Source organism: Hoplias malabaricus, chromosome 10 (genome assembly GCF_029633855.1).
Source record: "Hoplias malabaricus isolate fHopMal1 chromosome 10, fHopMal1.hap1, whole genome shotgun sequence".
Lineage (NCBI taxonomy): Eukaryota > Metazoa > Chordata > Actinopteri > Characiformes > Erythrinidae > Hoplias > Hoplias malabaricus.
Genome location: NC_089809.1, coordinates 24,132,583 through 24,151,535, shown reverse-complemented (window position 1 = coordinate 24,151,535; position 18,953 = coordinate 24,132,583). Strand labels below are relative to the sequence as shown.

Below are 18,953 nucleotides of genomic sequence, written 5' to 3'. Positions count from 1 at the left end.
GTACATGGCTACTGACTCTACCTGCATGTCTAATAACCATTCTCATTAAAAAAGCTTAGAAGATATACAAGCCAAAAGAGAAACTGGACGGGGGACACTAGAATATCAGCAACATTCCAAGCTTTGGACAAAGTGCATAGATTGTGAGTGAGGTTATGAAGGTACATTTTAAAAAGGGTTACTAACCAAAAAGCCTTCAAACCTGAGTCTTCAAGTATGTTGGTTTTGTAAATCACTGATAGGTAATGTTGTAGACAGCAAAGTAATTATATCAGAAGTCAATTACTTGTCATTAAAGCTGCAAGACAAGGGTAGGGAAACAGCAGTGCATGATTTAAATGTTTTTTTTCTGTTCAGCACATCTGATTCAACTTGAAAATAAACTAATTCAGTGTTATAAAGACTTGAGATACTCCAATGCAAATTTTTAAATAAGATTAAGCACAACATTAGCAGTGCCTCTTGTAGTTTTGAGTAAAAAGTTGCTTTAGATTCAGACTCTCGACAACAATGTAATCAACTTTAAAAATGTTGTAGACGCCTCTGGTCCTCAGGTGGTCCTTAATCACATGGTTATGTGCTTGCATCGTTTACACGTTCCAAGTAAACCTGTTTTTTTGTGGATGATGGTTGGTTTACAGCCTGAATGAATACAATATGAAACTAATATGTAATTGTAGCTGCGACACATTGCAGAGCTTACTGATTATATGCTACTGGCCTCATGAACTTGGGTTTCCATGTGTAATGTAACACTGAGCTTCTTTCGCCCATGCATTTTTCTGATGTTCTTTCCTATATAAAAATGTCTGTATGAGTAAATGTTATTCTGAATAAGTTACAAATAAATTTATTCTAAACTGTATGCCCTTTTTTTTTTGGGGGGGGGGGAATCTATTTATTGTCTTTTAAAAGAACTGTACCACGTACCACTTAAAGAATTGCTGTTCAGACAAACAGGTCACTTCAAGTGGATGCAGTTACCTTACCAAACAGTAAAATTCAAACTATACTGAGCTTTATGAATTCATCTTTATTTTAAGAACAGTGATTTTAAAATAAATAACACAAAAATATACATCCACAATGTACAAAATATGCAATCTTCCATAGATAGAGCTCATAGATAAATCTCAAATGTAAGACTTGGCAACAGCAACGTTCTGCAAGAAGTATACATTAAATGTGTTCTTATACTTAACAGTCCTAAATTAAAAAAAAAAAAATAATAATCTTTACTGATTTGCATTTCCTTATCAAGGCCACTAGGATGACTACATTACAGAGCTTGGAATTCCAGCAGCCTAATTAATGCTAATGTTTGAAAAGCTGCTACTCCTTCAGGGACACTGGGTGATAGGAGCCTGAAATATGAAAGATGATATACCCTATATGGAAGTACTTTGAATTTTATTGTTTCAAACAAACAAAAATTAAGAATTTATTTCAAATGTCTATCATTACTGTACAATTATTTATAAAACATATACCATTTTAAATCCCGCACTAATCTCCAGTCGAGGTTAACCTGGACGGAATACCAACAGTTTCAGCCATAAAGCCTGATGGCTCAGGGTAAAGCTTCACCAGAGAGCTCTACGGTGAGTTTAACATCTTTGTCTGTCTGAACAAGCAGCAAACCGGAGAACTTGCCTACAACTGTTGGCTTGAACTGCACTGGCAAGTTGATGTAATGTTGTGTCCTGATGAACAGACAGATTCACAGTTAATATAATGACACAAGTACATTGCGGATATAGCCACAAAGATGAAATGAAGACAGAATTTAGTGAAATCCATTTTAAACCAAACATTCTGACCACATAATGACATTAAAACAAAACACCACACAGTGTCACATTTGACATGTGATTTAAAACAAAACAGTCCACTTGAGCATATGCAAAAATGAGAGCTAAATGGCAATAGGGGTGGGGGGGGGGGGTTGATTGTTTTTTTTTTTTGTTTGTTTGTTTTGAGAAACCCAGAGCAGTATAGAAAGTTACACAGACGAGTTTAAATTTTATTCCAGTGCAGATCATGAAGCCTGTAAATAATTCCCAGAAGTATTACTCCATAGAGTTATAGCAGAACAGACATGAGCGTGATGTGCGTTTAAATGTTTAAGATGTTTAAAAAAATGATATTTTATATTATCAGCACATCTATATCCAATTAACGTGCGTGTTAACATGGGTTTTCCCACTAAATTAGTAGACTTGGGGAACGGTAACAGTTTATTAGGCTATAGGACTTTAAGTACAAACATAAACAGCCTGGAATTTACCTCAGTATCATTTTAATGATTTATTCCGTTGGGATAAATGATTCTAGCTTAAACAGTAAAGAAAGAACACCATCCTGCACTTCCGAGTCAAAACACCCTGGAAGACTAATGACCAAACATCTCTCTCCCTGACTCTATGTGTTTAAATTGGCCGCCTAGAACTTCCTGGAACTATTTGGAGCCTACATGAATCACGTGATTACCAAGCATTTTGGATTTCCGTTGGCACAACTCTCTCTCTATACAGCTCTGGAGAAAACCACAGATAAAAATAAATATTTTCAAGGCATGCACAATTTTCATGCACTTCAAAGCACTGATGCACACACAAAAGCTGCACTCTATACCTGCAGCTGACCTGATGGTCCACTTAAGTTTTACGAGCCCTCATCACGTATTGCAGCAGAAAATGACACCAAATAATTGCTCAAATTAAAAAAAAAACTAAACACAATTAAAACTAATCACCTACCAAATTTAGAATGTAAGAAGGGCAGAAAACAGTGCGAGCACTTAAGGACAAAAAAAGGTAAAAGTGACAGAAAATAGTGACGAGAGCAAGGTAGACTAACTCACCTTAAGGAATATTTCGAATGCTTGATGTAGAAAGGCTCTGTAGGACTTAAGAATCTCAACTGCAAGTCAATTAGAGAAGCTCGATATCAATGGACATGCAACACTTCCAGCAGCAGATACAATATTCACCCAGATAAGAGGTCAATAAGTTACCATGCAATGGTTATCAGTTCAAATAAATTAGTGTGCCATTTTCTTAAAACAGAGAGAAGACAAAATGTAGCTAAATAACTTGGCAATAAAAAGCAATCAATGCACATCCAATGTTAAGAAAACAAGTTGCAAGCATATGCTGTTGAAATGTTTAAATCTGCAGCATTTTGTGTATTTGTTTGGCACTGTGTGAAACTCCTGAAGGCAGCTATACACTCACCTCATGCGTACTGGATGAGTTGTTTCGGAAATTCACCTTTAATGTGCTGACCTCACCTACACGTGTGGCAGGGAACGTGTAGAGGTTCTGAGGGGCATACACTCCTCTCCTAGAGGAATCCAGACTGAAATAATATTTGGGGGAAATAAATCAAAATGAATGAATATGAAGCATGATTTCATTAAACAATATGATTATTTTTTTCAAATAATGGCTCACAAGTAGGGTATCCTTCAGCCATGTGGAATAAGAATATATTATTGTGATAAAACAGCCATCAGTGCACAATTATTCTTGCTCTTGTTGAATAGCCCTCCTTGTCTGTGCATTACTCTATGCTGGTCACCTCTGTAGGCACCTGTTTGTTAACAGAGTGTGGATGTCTTCAAAACAAAACCTAGAGCCTAGCTTCACCTATCCCAGAGGAAGTACATGTTAAGTCTTTACTCTCCAAGCCTAGTAAAACTATGTAACTGGGGGAGAGCTTGCAAGTAAGTGGAACTGACAAGGAAAACTGAGGAGAAAACTGGGTTTTAAAAAAAGCGAAACTAACAAACAAAATTACTGACTACAAAGCTGGCACTAACCATTTATTCCACATCTTTCTTACCCAGTCTTAGAACCTACAGACTCCATTCTCTTCTTGCTCCTCATGTTGGCTTCAGTTCGCACTAATGTACAATCTTCCTCATTCTTGAGATCAGCACCTGCTCTTATACCCTGGAAATAAAAAAAATAACGCCATGTAGTATTAAACACAGTTCAAGTTAATTTTTTACTGAAGTTTCACTAAAGGTTTACACATTGTCATATATAAAAGCATATCAATACTAAATTTAAAATGTAACAAAATGGCAATGTATTGAGTTTTCAATTTACACAGATCTGAATTATTTATGAGTATATTTATTTAAATGAAAATGTAGTTTCCAATTAGGATTAACATGTCTCATGTGATCATACAGTGTTAAAATTATAATGAAATATTTTTTTTACCTAATATGCATTTGCACTCCACGACAATGCAGACAAAATGTTTCAAACTCACCACCACAATAGTCATTCATTCATTCATTATCTGTAACCGCTTATCCAGTTCAGGGTCGCAGTGCCACATTAGTCAGCAAACTAAAATATTAAAAGAGGAACCAGCAACCCAATTCTTTGCAATAACATTACTCAAATACCATGCTTGTGTGTCAAAGTGCTTACGAAAATGCAAACAGAGCAGATTGCATTCTCATTTCCATAGACTTCCCCATCTGTCAATCATCCCATTAGGACAGGGTCGACAACACACACTGCTAATGTGAAAATGGATATAAACTCCATGTTTATCCTTGCCTGAGGGGTTTAAAAAAACAAATAAAAACAATAAAACTAACTTGAGCCTCTTGTGATGCTTAAGTCTGTATATATGACTCCATGTGAAAATATCTAATTGACCCAGACCAAGTTTCCTTGCCAGAGAGATGCCATTTCCCCCTGTAACATTTGAATATTGCCATCTGTCAAGCATGGTGGGGAGTGTAAATAAATTCAAACTTAGGATTACATTGCCATTTTGCATATTACAATTTCAATGTAATTTTAATTCATTTTCATTTGTTATGCTTCCATAGTCCTAAACCCTGTAGTCAATCAATCAGGAACCGCCTAGAAATGCTTGTCATTTCACATTGGATGAAGCGTTCTTATATTGTAAGAGGTATAGCATTTACATCTATATCTTTGGCAATTATAGATAAAGGTGTTGTTAGAATATAAAGATTTATTTAGAAATTTAGAATCTATTTAGAAATTACAGCAAGAAATATCTAGAAAACGCTAGCAGGTGTTTAAAGTGCATTTCAAAAGTTGATCCAAAATATATTTTTACATTTGATAAGCACATTATACTCCAGTGCTGTCCCTCACATACTCCTTAAATTGATACACATGAAAATGTACTGTGTGTCAAAGTGGTGCTGCAAGTGGCATGTTTACAACGCCTGGTGTAAAAATGGGCTTGACATGTTTATAAACATCTGAGTATTCTTACAGTGCCACAAAGCTGAAAACGGATGCAGCTTTTATGCTGTGGTTTGGACACTGGGTGACACTCCAGATCCCAGAACTGAGCATAGTCCCCACCATCTCGTGGAAGGAAAGTTATTGGTACCTGGAAAACAGGAGTGAGTGAGTGAGTGAGTGAATGAAAGAACCTCATGGCTCCAGAACATGCATCAGTGCTGCAAAGCAGTTAAAAACAGACATAATGGAAAGGTGTATACTGCAGTGGTTTTCTTAATGTTCTCACCTGCAGTTTTTCTTTAATCCCCAACATGCCAGACACTCTTTCACATCTAAATGCTGAATAGGTTGCACGATAGACATCTCCACTACCATCTACACCCTAAGTCAACACAATAAAAGTAGACTACATTCATTAAAACTAACAGGATGAAAAAGTATTTACACACTTGAGAAATTGGAAAATGTAATAAATACCTTGACGTATGGTGGTGCAAAAGATGAAAGGTACCATCTTACTTCCTCCCCGTTGTTCTCTACTTCTAGAAAACATTCTGGGGGAGGGAGATAAATAACTTGAATTAACTGGACAATGTTCAAGTTATCACAGAACACCTTTCAAATAGGTGATGGGTTGATCCACATTTTTTTTTTTAGTTCCAATCCACCAATACAGATACAGACTCTGATGAAAGCCCTTTTTACTTTTTATTTTATTATTTTTATTAAAAAAAAAAAAAAAAAAAAAAAAATAGAACACTTACTATCAAATATATATATATAAAAAATAAATTGCTGGAGTTGCTGTGGGGTCATGGTAAGATGTGGAAAGGAACGTAGGTCAGTGATGGTATGTTATGGCAGATACACATGTCCAGCACAAGCGGTGGACTGGAACAAATATTGGTAAATGAATCTGCACTCTCCGTCTGATATCCGATTAGTGAATGACTTCAATAGTCAACCTGATACCAGTATAGGACTGGATCCATCTCTACTTTTCAAATGACATTTTGCATTCATGTCCACTACAACGTTATTTGTTTGTCTCTTCTGTATAAAAGTTAAAGTATTAAAGTATTTAAAAAAAAAAAAAAAAATAGAGTGATGGTTACAATAAAATATTCAAATATTACAAGTAATTTTAAAGTGGGTCTTATGACCATGTGTTACCTGAGGATTCTCCAGAGTGTGTGGAAGGTAAGACAAGAGTGCGATTCTTTATTGTGACCTGGGGCTGAGGGCTGCTGTGTTGGACTTTCAGTGCTGGGCCTATAGGGGTTTCAGCCTGGGGAGGCAGAGGACAGAGTGTTTGTTCTGTCGATGGCCCAGCAGTAGAGATATCCATTGCCAGATCTTGACGTATCTGCACTCTGATGAACTGTAAAGCATTAGAAAAGAGAACATTAGTATAATTGCTTAACAATGAAACACTGGACTAAATCATTACTTAAAATGAAAGGCCAAAAGTTGCAAAGAAAACATTTTCTATTTGAAGCTTATGAATACCTTCTGCTGATTGTCACACTGGACATAGATTTGGCCAGTCCAAGGAAGCATGGAGGTTTTGCCAGCCAGTGAGGGATTTGGGCTGATGAGGATTTGCAAGTGACTCCTAAAAAAGTGGGGTACGCAGAGTACAGAAAGACAATTTAACCAAAATGTAAAAGGCTTGATACTGGGTATATGTATTTTAGAGAGGTTGATGTGAGAGCATGTATACTGGGGTTCAATGACTCCATGCTGAGGTGTGATGGTGAGGCAGTGGGCAGGCCAAGACAGCTCAAAACTCAGCTCACGTATTGTATGGTTTATAACCTTCACATGTCTGGTATCAGCTGCACCATCTGTAATTAATTACAAATGAACACAATAAAAACTCCTAACACTAATGTCATTAACAAATTTCTGACTCTTTAAAAGTTAATAACGAGTCCAATTACACCACAACAGTTTTTGTCAACATGTCTATAAAACAAAATTAGTTTTGCTCAAGTGGGTGTATTGCGGTAAGTGCAATTAGCGTGTAAAACTCACTGATGGTGGGTGCAGTGAGCACCAGCTGCTCAGGTTGGATGCTCCAGGTGTTGCCCACAACAGGCTCTGTCTGTTTTGGCACAGGTTCAGAGATGCACAGAGGCGGACCCTTTACTGGTAACACGTCCAGGGAGACGTTACTGAAGTGACGCTCTGACATCCCCAAACCACTAACACAAGGTAATATGTAAGAAAGTAACATATTAAATACTGCTAAATTTGTAGGCATGGAGTATTTCAGGTTAGCTTTGTTACAGGATTGGATGTATTTACACACTGATAACCAAATTAGCCTTTACTGCTGATATCTGAATGGAAATACCTCTTTACTCATCTAAAGGACGTAAACAACAATATTTTTACCATTTACCAAACGAATAAAATGTACCAGCTGCAGTATCATGTGGATCAGCACACCGTAATTGTGATACTATATTACGCTCAGAATAAGAAACAGAGTCTTTACCTGTCTGAGTCTTTAGCAATGTGCTGAGACGGTCTGACAAACTCAACATGGTCACTCTCTCCTGAGTCAGATGTCTCTACCGTGCCAAACAGTGATAGAATAACTTTACTCATGTTGCCATAGAAAATTTGTCCCTCATTTGGCCTCTGGGGAAGGTCATAGGCTGGATAAAGACCAATGGGAGGAAAGTGTCAAAATTTATTTAAGAAGTCAACCTATTTAGGATGTTACAAATTCAGCTTGGAATATAGTTTATTATATAGTTTAAAAATAAATACATTTTATATATAGGATCTTACATTCCTGAACCAGCTCTTCTCCCAGAAAAGGCTCATCAAAAGAGATATTCTTTAGTAAGCTGTTCTCAGACAACACTTTATTTGCTGCCTCAGGTTTGATGCGCAGTAATCTAAGGGAAACACAAAAGAAAGCAATCTTATAATCATAATCATGAAAAAACGTAAGTGAGCTGAATTGGAAGATTTACTGAGAGACCATGCAAACATGGGAGGGGAATCACATGATGACAAATATCCTCAAGCTCAGTTGTTTATGCATAGTTAATTATAGATAACGAAGTATCTTTTTTTAATATTACAAGTAGAACACCAAATCAGAGAAAAAAAATTTAAAGCCACATCTCATCAAATCATCCTGACTTTAATGAAAACCCTTGACAGAATTATAACTTACTTCCTAAATTGCTGACGAGCAACCTCATCTCCACAAAAGAGGCAGACAGTAGCAAGGAGAGCAGTGTGTGACTGGCAGAGAGCCTGCTCCCTGTGTGAGGCCTTCATCACCACTGTGATCACCTGCAAACACAGCAGAAGAAAGAAATTATACTTTGGGGGGGGGCGCGGCAGGACATTTCATTTAATTACAAAATGTAATTACAAAGAAATTAGAACAGTTCTTAAGGCTCCAAAATCAAAATAAAGTAAAGAAAAATGCAGAAACCTCTTGTTAACGGATAAATGGCTATTCATCACAAAACTGAAGTCAACTTATTCTGAGTGAATATCCTCAAATTGCACATTGAGAATCTGTAACACACACTTTGAAGGTCACCTCACCTCTTGCGTCCTTTCCTTAAGTACAAACTGGGATGGTGATAGGCTTATAACGGTTGATTCCATTACTGTACGCTTCTCCAGGTCACTGTAGGGTACTGCTCGAACAAACGCAGCACGAGAGCCTGTGTTCCGTACACACACGCAAAGCTTGCTGATACGGCCTGCCTGAACACCGCTCAGTGTGGCCACATAACCATCACAACGCTTCCTCAAGTCCTCCAAAATCACATTACTTGTACCCCCATAGCCAGACAGTGGGATCTGAAAAGAGAGAACACTTTCATGTACGAATGTGCATTTGATGGATTAGACCAATGATTCCCAAAGTATGGCACACAAAGCATCCTGAAGTGTTCCATCAGATGACATCTGAAAATTTACTACATTCACTAATATTTCAGAGTTTTGATAATTCTGTTTAAATAAAATTTGTGTGTGTTTTGGATTAAAAAATATACCATATATATCTGGGCAAATATTAATTTAAAAATCTGAAACAGTGCACATCTATAATAAGGATATTGCCACCTGAGTTTAAAAATCCCAATAAACATCTTACAAAGTATAGCAAAATGGATTCTGAGCCATATCCGTACAAGTCCCTTCCACTGCACGGCTAGGCTCAGTCTTTTCACTAAAATGGTAAGCGGTAAATGCATTTGTGCATACTATGCACAAGTTGTGTTGTGATGTGTATGTTTGAGATGATTCAAGGTGGTACTTGGTGGTTTTGGTTTGATAATGAGTGGTACTTGATCTAAAGCGTTTGGGAACCTCTGATTTTGACAATTTAGCAATGTGTAATTAATAAAAAAGTTGGACACTTTTGATTAAGTCCTACATTTACATCATTTACCAGACAGACTCACAAAAGTCAAACAGTGTTAATTCTAGCTACAACAAATAGGTTGGAGTCCAATCTCCCCTTGAGCTCAGACACTGCCAGAACAATGGCCAGTGCTGATACCTAGAAAGAACTAAATACAGTAAGTGCAATACACAGTATCTAGTCAGTGCTATACCTAGAAGCTGCCTTACACCTTACAAAAGGTATTATTGGTTAGTTTAGTTAGTTAGTTATTTATACACATATGACGTAAAATATCCTATGCCACTAGAGGGTCACAGTTCCCAACCTGCAACCACATCTCCCACCTATCGAACATTTCCTACACCTAACCACTAGGGTTGCTGTGTCCTTTTATGATTAATTCTGCAACATCTAACAAGTAAGGTTACTCATCCCCTCACCTCAGCCACCAAGTCTGCATACTTCAGCTATTTCCTTTCTAAAGCTTCTTCTACTGCATCCTCAACTCAAACTATCCTTTTACTTTGAGTTTAAGTAGACCTCGTTTTAGTCAACGCAATGCACTCTGGAGCTTGCTGTTTTTTTTTTTTAAACAAACATCTGCCAGGCGGCAACATAAATTGTCCATAAATTTGATATGTAAAATTGACTTGTAGACAGCAAGTACGCATATATGCGCAGATTTTGTGAATTCCAACAAGCCACGTCCAACTCAGTGTAACTACAGCCTGCAGCGTTTTCTCCTAACATACTGCTGCTATGAATCCTATGTTATGATATGTTTTAGCAAAAGGAAAGTCTATCATTACTATACCTGATTGAAATCAGCATATTTAATTCCTATTGCGATTAATTATAGCCACTCTGGTCTGATATTTCATGTGAGTTAACATGATGTCAGTAGTTAACTTTAGCACGGCCACTCAAACAGTACCAGGAGAAAGGGGGAGGAGGGGTTTTGATGGGTCATGTAAAAAAATGTGAAAAGCAACAAAAATTGAGAAAATCAGAGAGCAAAGATATGCTTCAGCATGCCAACCCCTGAACATAATCTACAAGCAGGTTCTTCACCTACCCACTTTACATAAAGTTGAAGTATGTTGCAAGTTGCAATAACTCTCCTCCATTGCCTACAGCTCTTGCGATGTGATCTTACACGTCTCTAGATTTTCGCAACAAAGCCACTGTCCTTGTTTTGCCTGCAACTCTGCTGTTGCATACCTTGCCCCATCCTTGTTTCTCACAAATAAGGCTAGTCATTATTTGCCTTCTCTCTGATGGTGGCTCTACTAAAATCGTTCCACGAATCTCCTGACCCAAGGTCTGCCCTTCTGCATTGTACTTGGCCATTCACATCTGTTATTTCTAACAAGCTCCTTGCTACCTGCACTGCCACTTGCTTCCTGATTTTTAGAGTGGTGCTGCTGCTCATACCACTGCATCATTAGATCATGACAATCATCTCGAGACCTATGGCACATTTAAAGTCCTCAACTATTCTTGTGAGTGGTAGCTCAAGTACCACTCTCCCATGCAACACAACTTAAACACCCCAAGCCACTTCCTTATAGCCTAGTTCATAACTCTTTGGATTCTCTCTACTTTTATCATCATAAACTGTCAACGGCCATCTAATGTGTGGCAGACACTGCATTTTAGTTTAAGATGTATATTACCATTTATGAGTAGTAATTCATGATTCTATAAGAAGAGTACTGATCTTACATTGATTTATTTTGTCATTTACAGGGGTACCTACAGTGAATTTGACCCCAGGTTGAGAGGGTCGTAGTGCAGACTGTTTGATCTCAAGTTTGGCCAGCATGGAAGCAACACGAGTGGGAGCAAAGAGTAGGTGAATGGCTACGTCCTCTTTAGGTTTGATAATTAGCTCTTTGTTCCGAGTCAACCGTTCTTCAGGGCCAAAAGAACTCTGCAGCTGGGACAGAAATTTAACCAGTTAAAACACAATCACACACAGTCTCTCGCTCTCAAAACATTTTGACATTTTTGTGAATTTTTGTATACTGCTAAACTTGGGTGGTGTTATACAAAATATTCAGCAAAGTTTAAAAAGAAAACTCAAAGCAGATATAAGAAGCTAACCTAATAAAAAAACACAAACAAACAAAATAACTAAACTTTGATTAAAGCCCCTGGTAACCTAACATTCAACTTTAAAATACAACTTACCTGAAAACAGTCCTGGTCCTGCCCTCTGATGAGAAGGCGCAGCTGCTGTGATGTTGTAGGTGAATTGTTCCTTAACACCAACTTTTGTTGCCTGCAACACAAACACAGTAACCATTGCAAGGCCATAGCTGTAAACTGAACATTGGGGAGGGACTACACCTATTTAACTTTAGATTTCTGTTTATATTATGATAATAAAAATACTTATTAATATTATTACAGAAAAAAGACATTGATATATGAAGACAAGAGTTTTTGATCAGAGAGCAAAAGATTCCAGCGCATTCTGTTTGAGTCAATACAACAAGGGTTTCAAGCTCTGGGTTTCAAGGGTGACATCATCTAAACATCTACCTTATGTTCCTTAACATTATGAAGCTGCTCATGTACTTATTCCTGTGTTCTTCCTCTTTAAATGGTGCCGTTTCCAGAACACAAGGGCTGCACCCTTGAAAGTGGAAAGGGAATTTTTGAACATTATGCTGAGAGGTAATGCAATGGTCTCAGTTAATTTCATAAAGCCTAAAAGTTAGGAAGATTTAACTGGCTGGTCGACATTAAATTATGCAGGTTCACGAATGTAACTGTGGCATCATTTAAGGTAAACAAAGGTCTCCCTTAATCCAAAGCTGGATACATGATTTATGAAACTGAAGGTGCTGGAATCTTGTGCTTCCTCAATGGTTAGTCAGTGGGCAGTGAGCTGATTTGCTAGTCATCTCTGTCATCAAGATTAGCGAGTGAAATATCTTTCTCTCAGTATACTTGGGGGCACTTTGATCTTATTGGAATATATATTGTCACTACGGCATTGTTTTTCTGTATATATCCACATGTGTCAGCAGATACTGACTAGATGCTGTGTATTGCACTTTCTATGGTGTTAAGGTCTTTCTAGGTATCAGCACTGGTCCTTGTTCTGGCAGTGTCTGAGCTCTAAGTGAGATTGGACTCGAACCTATTACTTACCTAGTACTACCAATAAACCTTCTGTTTGAACTTAAAGCACTCATGTGAGTCACTCTGGATAAGAGCGTCTTCTAAATGCTGTAAATGTAAGTACGTTGGCACATGCAGCTTTGTGTAAACCTTGTGTACTTACACAGCCCTGCCCAAGGTGACTCCTCCCCAGGCCATAAACTGCTTGTTGGAGAGGATGGGTGGCACCTCCCCATTGGGCACTACACCCAGTCCAGATGACACATTCCCAGAAATCCCATGAACCACCACCCCTTTCAAGACAACCTCATACTGTGGCCCACTGGGCAACACAAGGATAGTCAACACACTAAGAACAAAAGATGCATATTCTATTAGAGTATTGCATACAATGATGCACATGTAGTCTATTTGTGCCAAAATGGAAAATGAAAAATAATCAGTCAGGCTTACCTTTCTCTATGCTTTTGGATGTCTTGGGGGGTGAAAGAAACAGTAACACTTTTCTCCTCTCCAATTCGTAAGAAGAGTTCTTCTGGCTTCACTGTGAAGCAATCGTCCCCATCATTACTCTGTAAACAGAATACACTAGTATTAAATAGTCATAATAATAGTAATAATACAACAACACCAACAATAATAAATAAATTAATTAATTCATATATACTAGGGCTGTCAACGCATTAGTAATTTGGCGACTTTAACAATTTTTTTTTAAGCAAATGAATAATTTTACCAAATCTGGGCACAACTTTGCCCCATAATTCACTCATTTTACAAAGCTTAGTGACATTAGTGTTTTATTAGGTGATGGAAATACATAGAAATTACAGTGAGTGTAGAAATTTCTTTTTTTACCTTGTAGACACCTACCTTTAGTTTGAGTTGGACATCAATGTTGCCAGCATTCTTAAGGGGAAGAGTTTGCTTGGTGGGTTGGCCCATTGGGGACTGAAGACAAACTGTCTGCAAAGACCAGTTCAAAGATGATAAATGTAGAAATGAAGACAAGGCAAGCCTAGTTTTGCTTTAACCCCCTTGGATGCAAATAATTTGTATTACAAGTGTCACTAATAACTGAAAAATGAACATGTCTGGGATGTGGCCAAAGAGATCTACAAAAGATATTTTTGTCAAGTTTATATGCTTATTTACATTGCTGTCTCTGAACCACAAAATGATTCCCATAATTCATTCTTTTAAATATTTTAAAAGAATTTAATTCAGTCACGTAATTTCTCACCTGCAAGTCTTTAGGCGCATGTACTCTGGCTGTGCCTGACCTTGCCTTGAGAGGAACACTCTGGATTACATGACTAGGGCCAGGACTGTCTACCTCAATATCCACACGAGCACTGTATTCATCTGGAGAACCCAGCTCACCTGCATCATATGATATAGTTGTTTTAATAAGAGGACAGGATTAGTTCTCACTTAAAATTATATTATAAAAAACATTACTAAAAATAAGCCAAATTTAAAAGGCCAAGTGATTTTTGGCCAAAACAAAAAAAGTACCCGAGCTGGTGCTGAACCTCTGAGGAGCACTGAAATGGATCCACACCATAAAGCTGTCTGGTTTCTTAAAAAAAAAAAAATAAATAAATAGAGAACACACAAATATAGTAAAACTAATGTAATGCCACACTATCCATTAATTAAGTTATATTCAAGATTGTGACATGACAAATTCTTGCAAATGTGACAAAAATACAATATTTGCAAATTCAAACAGAAGAATTAATTCACACTGGAAATATTAACATGCACACTTACATTTCCAAAGCTAGAATGCAATACATGGTTTATAACAGACGGGGCAGAAACAGGTGTTAAGCTCCCACAAGAATTGATAGAGCCATCTGCAGTCATAGTGACAGGACTCTTGGAAAAGCTGAAGCAATGCCAAGCAGATGCATTCTGGAATAAAGACATTAACATTTAATCGTTGTCTATGAGAAGGCTGAAAACATACTGACAAATACAAGACGTTCACTAACCGCACTAATAACTAGACGAATGGGCACAGTGGCACGAGTCCTGTTCACCAGTTTAAGTGGCAGGGCCTTGACACTGCCTCCTGGCAGGTCTCCAAAATCCAAACAGCCCATCTTGGCAACATCCACCTATCAACAAAACAACCCAGATATCATCTTTAGATGCAGTCTCAAGTATACAAACCGAATTTCAAATAATATGTTGGAACACTGTTTCAGTTTTTATTTACATTTTGCACAATTATGGTCAAATGATTCAACCCACATATTTAATTGAAAAATAGTACAAAGGCAATAAAATATTCCAGACCTTTCGCCACTGAAAAAAAGCAATCAAATTGTGAAAATGTAATGAAATACATTACAATGATGATCCCAAGATACTGAGCAGCTGAAATCTTTTTACAAGGAAAAATAGGACAATGCTTCACCTTCAAAACTACAGCAACTGGCCTCCTCAGTTCCAAAATACTTACAGACCATTGATAAAAGAGGAGGTGATGTAAAACAGTGATTAACATAACCCTGTCCCAGCTTTTTTGGAATGTGTTGTTGGCATCATATTCAGAAAGGGAAAATATTTTTCAAATACTATAAACTTTCACAAATTCAAAATTTCAAATAGACTTTGAAATATTTTTAATTAAATAAAGATTCTAAATGATTTGTACACCATTGCATTTTTCTACTTTCATTTTGCACTCAAGTTTTTTGGAAATGGGCTTTGTAATTGCCTGACTTTCTAAACAAAGTGTAGCATAGCAGATTCCTGCTAAGACTTGCAAAGTCAAATGTCTAATCTTTTAAACCACATAGCATATCAGACCAAACTTTGAGGACTCTTACTTCTATTACAGGGTTCTCTGCCACCGCAATGAGCACCACTTTCTTGGCAAAGACTTCAGCCTGTGCTACAGTGTCACTCTCAGCAGAGGCAGGCCAGGATGATACACTGAGTGTGCATTGGTACAGGCCAGCTCTAGGAGCAATGAGCAACACCTTCTGCTCCTCTGTGCTCTTAGGTGCAATAATAGTCTTATTTTTAACAATCAGCCACTGATATGGAAGGGAATCCTCCTGGAAAAGATGCAAATTATGAAGAAAAAAATGATTATTACATGGACAATTTAGGGCTGAACTTAAACACATACCATGAATGTTTTGAAAAGAGCTAGAGAGAACACAAGTCATTCATGAGAGAAAGACATAAGTTAAACCTCTTCAACATGTTTCCAGAAACCTCTGAGTGGTAACAATAATCATCAAGTTCAAATTCCAAAAATTCAAGTATTTTGCAATTAAACTATCCATTCGGATGTACATGTCTTCAATGTGAGTTTTAAAAAGCAGGTAGAAGAATGGCTTTCTGTCTGATATGCTAGGCTTTCTCTGCTCACGGCAGAAAAACAGCATCAGCGTCAACTAAGATGAGGATATTGCTCTATAGGCTGGTAATATTGTTGACATTTTTGCTGTACATCAGGTTGGGTGGTATAACGATAATACCGTATACCACAGTTCTTAAAAATGTGGACAGTATCTCAAAATGTGGGTGATATTTATTTCAGTGCATCAATTCAAAAGTGAAACTCATTATATAAATGCATTACAGAGTAATCTATTTCAAGCATTTATTTCATTTAACGTTGATGAATATCAATACCCAATGAAAACCCAAAATTCAATATCTCAGAAAATTAAATTATATTAAAAAAAAAATAAAAATTAATACAGAAATGTTGGCCTACTGAAAACTATGTACAGTATATGCACTTAATATTTGTGGCACTGCTTGCAACAACTTGTCTGCATTGTTGCATCTGGTGTCTCATTTTCCTCTTCACAATACCCCATAGATTCTCTATGGGGTTTAGGTCAGACGACTTTGCTGGCCAATCAAGCACAGAGATACTGTGGTCCTGCTGGTAAATGGAATCCGCATCTCCATAAAGCTTGCCAGCAGAGGGAAGCATGAAGTGCTCTTAAATTTCCTGGTAGACAGCTGCACTGTCTTTGGACTTGATATTACACAGTGGACCAACACCAACAGATGACATGGCTTCCCAAACCATCACTGATTGTGGGAACTTCACACTAGACTCAAGCAGCTTGGATTGTGCATCTCTCCACTCTTCCTCCAGACTCTGAGATCTTGATTTCCAGCTGAAACGCAAAATTTCCTTTAATCTGTAGGCAAGAGTTTGGACGAGCAACAGTCCAGTCCTTTTTCTCCTTGGCCTAGGTAAGACGCTTCTGGTGTTGTCTCCGAGTCATGAGTGGCTTGACAAAAGGAACGTGATAGTTGTAGCCCATGTCCTGAATACGTCTGTGTGGTGGCTCTTGAAGCACTGACTCCAACAGCAGTCCACTCCTTGTGAATCTCCTTCCAGATTTTTTTAATTTTTGAATTGCAATTTTTTTTCTTGACAATTCTTTCATGGCCATGGTTATCCCTGCTGCTTGTGCACCTTTTTCTACCAAAATTTTTTCTTATACTGTACTTTCTATTAATATGCTTGGATACAGAAGGAGGATGTCAATGACTACCTTCTGCACATCTGTCAATTCAGCAGTCTTCCCCATGACTGTGTAGCCTATTCAACCAGACTAGGGGACCATTTTAAAAGGCTTAGGAAACCTTTGCCAGTGTTTTGTGTTGATTATTCGAATTAATGACTTTGGGATTTTCATTGGCTATACGCCATAAACATCATTAAAAGAAATAAATGCTTGAAATGGATCACATCGTTTGTAATGAATCTATATATCTATATTCACTTTTAAACTGAATTACTAAAATTAATCAACTTTTTGGTGATATTGTAATTTATTGACATGCACGTCTACCATTCCACTTTAAAAGACACAGAGCTTCTGAATATAAACAAATAAAAAGTATAGTACTTCCCCACATTTTCAAACAAATTCAATGTGCAGTCATATGAGTATGGGGAATATGGGGGAGGAGAAAAAAATAAATAAATAAATGAACACATAAATAAAATAAAATCAGATAATTAACTGACTCACACAAATATTCAGTCAACTGAAAAGGAAGTTCTAACCTTTTGTCCATCGATGGACAGGTTGATTACAGAGATGGCCACCTGCTGCCAACGCTCTGAGGGGTTAAATATGCTGAGTGATGTCTGACAGGCAATGCCAACACAGCAGGCACTGGGAAATTTCAACTCTTCTGGCACAACCACTTGGGCTACATAAAAGGCAAAATAAATAAATGAATTGGACAATAGCCACATTTTCCTGGTATAGAAATGACAACAATAAACAGAAGAACAATAATACCAACCATGTTATTTTTTTTATAATAAATATACACAATGATCAAACATCAAAAGCAGCACTCACTTCTGAGTTCAGTTATATCCCTTGCAGACCAAGTTCCAAGGCTGGGCTGTCCAAAGGGTTTGTTGAAGGTGTACGGAGGATTCATAAAGCCAGCTGACATATTTGCTGGCCCAGGCACATAAGCAGGTGCAATTTGTGGACTGGGACCTGTAGTGACAGCCGGCATTCCATATGGTCTAGACAGAGTTCCTAAATGGTATGATGAACCCTGCAAAGGCCCCTCTGAGTTCACATATTGTTGTCCCAGGTGGGTACTAAAAAGTGATCGACCAGTGAGAGGAGCTGGCACACTAGTGGCTGTGTCTGGCAAAGTACACTGGGAGTTGTAATTAGCAGCCAAGCCATACCTCAAGTCATCTGATTTGTAAATTGAAGAGATGGGGACACCATATCTTAATCCACAAACAGCCTCACTACCTGTTCCAGAGATGTTAGGGAGTGGGCGTGTATTTTGCTCCATTGCTGCTCCTGGATGATGCTGAATGTTGAGGTTGCTAGAATAGCCAGAGTCGCCCTGTGTGAAAAGTCTTGGCCCAGGATCACACTCACTTTGGCTACACCGTCCAAGTTCAGAGGTCTTTTGTGTCAAGTCTGGAGTTCTAGTACAATGTGGAGGTTGTGGATTCTTTGATGAAACTGCAATATCCCCATCATATTTCTGATGGACAGATTCCTTTACATCTGTAGGTTCCACAGGTGGAGTGGGACTTGCTCTGATGATGGTGGTGCTCAGAGACATGGACTTATTTTTCTGGGAAAGTTAAAAAAAAACAAAAAAAGTTAATAAAACAGAATTCATATTCATAGGCCATTTAT

General features: G+C 37.7%; 1 protein-coding gene across 1 annotated transcript in view; it reads right to left on the bottom strand.

Moving 5' to 3' along the window:
• Positions 1 to 1,024: 1,024 nt before the first annotated feature.
• The window catches only part of cep192 (centrosomal protein 192), a 38,308-nt gene continuing 20,379 nt past the window's right edge, over positions 1,025 to 18,953 (bottom strand). The window contains exons 22-48 of the mRNA XM_066683006.1: positions 18,138 to 18,888; positions 17,834 to 17,982; positions 15,615 to 15,845; positions 14,772 to 14,897; positions 14,548 to 14,691; positions 14,290 to 14,353; positions 14,015 to 14,154; positions 13,645 to 13,737; positions 13,225 to 13,343; positions 12,935 to 13,120; positions 11,833 to 11,923; positions 11,399 to 11,578; positions 8,829 to 9,089; positions 8,446 to 8,567; positions 8,052 to 8,161; positions 7,753 to 7,915; positions 7,287 to 7,456; positions 6,973 to 7,096; positions 6,759 to 6,864; positions 6,423 to 6,630; positions 5,727 to 5,803; positions 5,536 to 5,631; positions 5,278 to 5,397; positions 3,847 to 3,956; positions 3,237 to 3,360; positions 2,864 to 2,922; positions 1,025 to 1,703 (exon numbers count right to left, since the gene is read on the bottom strand). Of these exons, the coding sequence (XP_066539103.1) occupies positions 1,571 to 1,703; positions 2,864 to 2,922; positions 3,237 to 3,360; positions 3,847 to 3,956; positions 5,278 to 5,397; positions 5,536 to 5,631; positions 5,727 to 5,803; positions 6,423 to 6,630; positions 6,759 to 6,864; positions 6,973 to 7,096; positions 7,287 to 7,456; positions 7,753 to 7,915; positions 8,052 to 8,161; positions 8,446 to 8,567; positions 8,829 to 9,089; positions 11,399 to 11,578; positions 11,833 to 11,923; positions 12,935 to 13,120; positions 13,225 to 13,343; positions 13,645 to 13,737; positions 14,015 to 14,154; positions 14,290 to 14,353; positions 14,548 to 14,691; positions 14,772 to 14,897; positions 15,615 to 15,845; positions 17,834 to 17,982; positions 18,138 to 18,888 (4,257 nt within the window). The 3' untranslated portion in view covers positions 1,025 to 1,570. The remainder of the gene's footprint in view (positions 1,704 to 2,863; positions 2,923 to 3,236; positions 3,361 to 3,846; positions 3,957 to 5,277; positions 5,398 to 5,535; positions 5,632 to 5,726; positions 5,804 to 6,422; positions 6,631 to 6,758; positions 6,865 to 6,972; positions 7,097 to 7,286; positions 7,457 to 7,752; positions 7,916 to 8,051; positions 8,162 to 8,445; positions 8,568 to 8,828; positions 9,090 to 11,398; positions 11,579 to 11,832; positions 11,924 to 12,934; positions 13,121 to 13,224; positions 13,344 to 13,644; positions 13,738 to 14,014; positions 14,155 to 14,289; positions 14,354 to 14,547; positions 14,692 to 14,771; positions 14,898 to 15,614; positions 15,846 to 17,833; positions 17,983 to 18,137; positions 18,889 to 18,953) is intronic.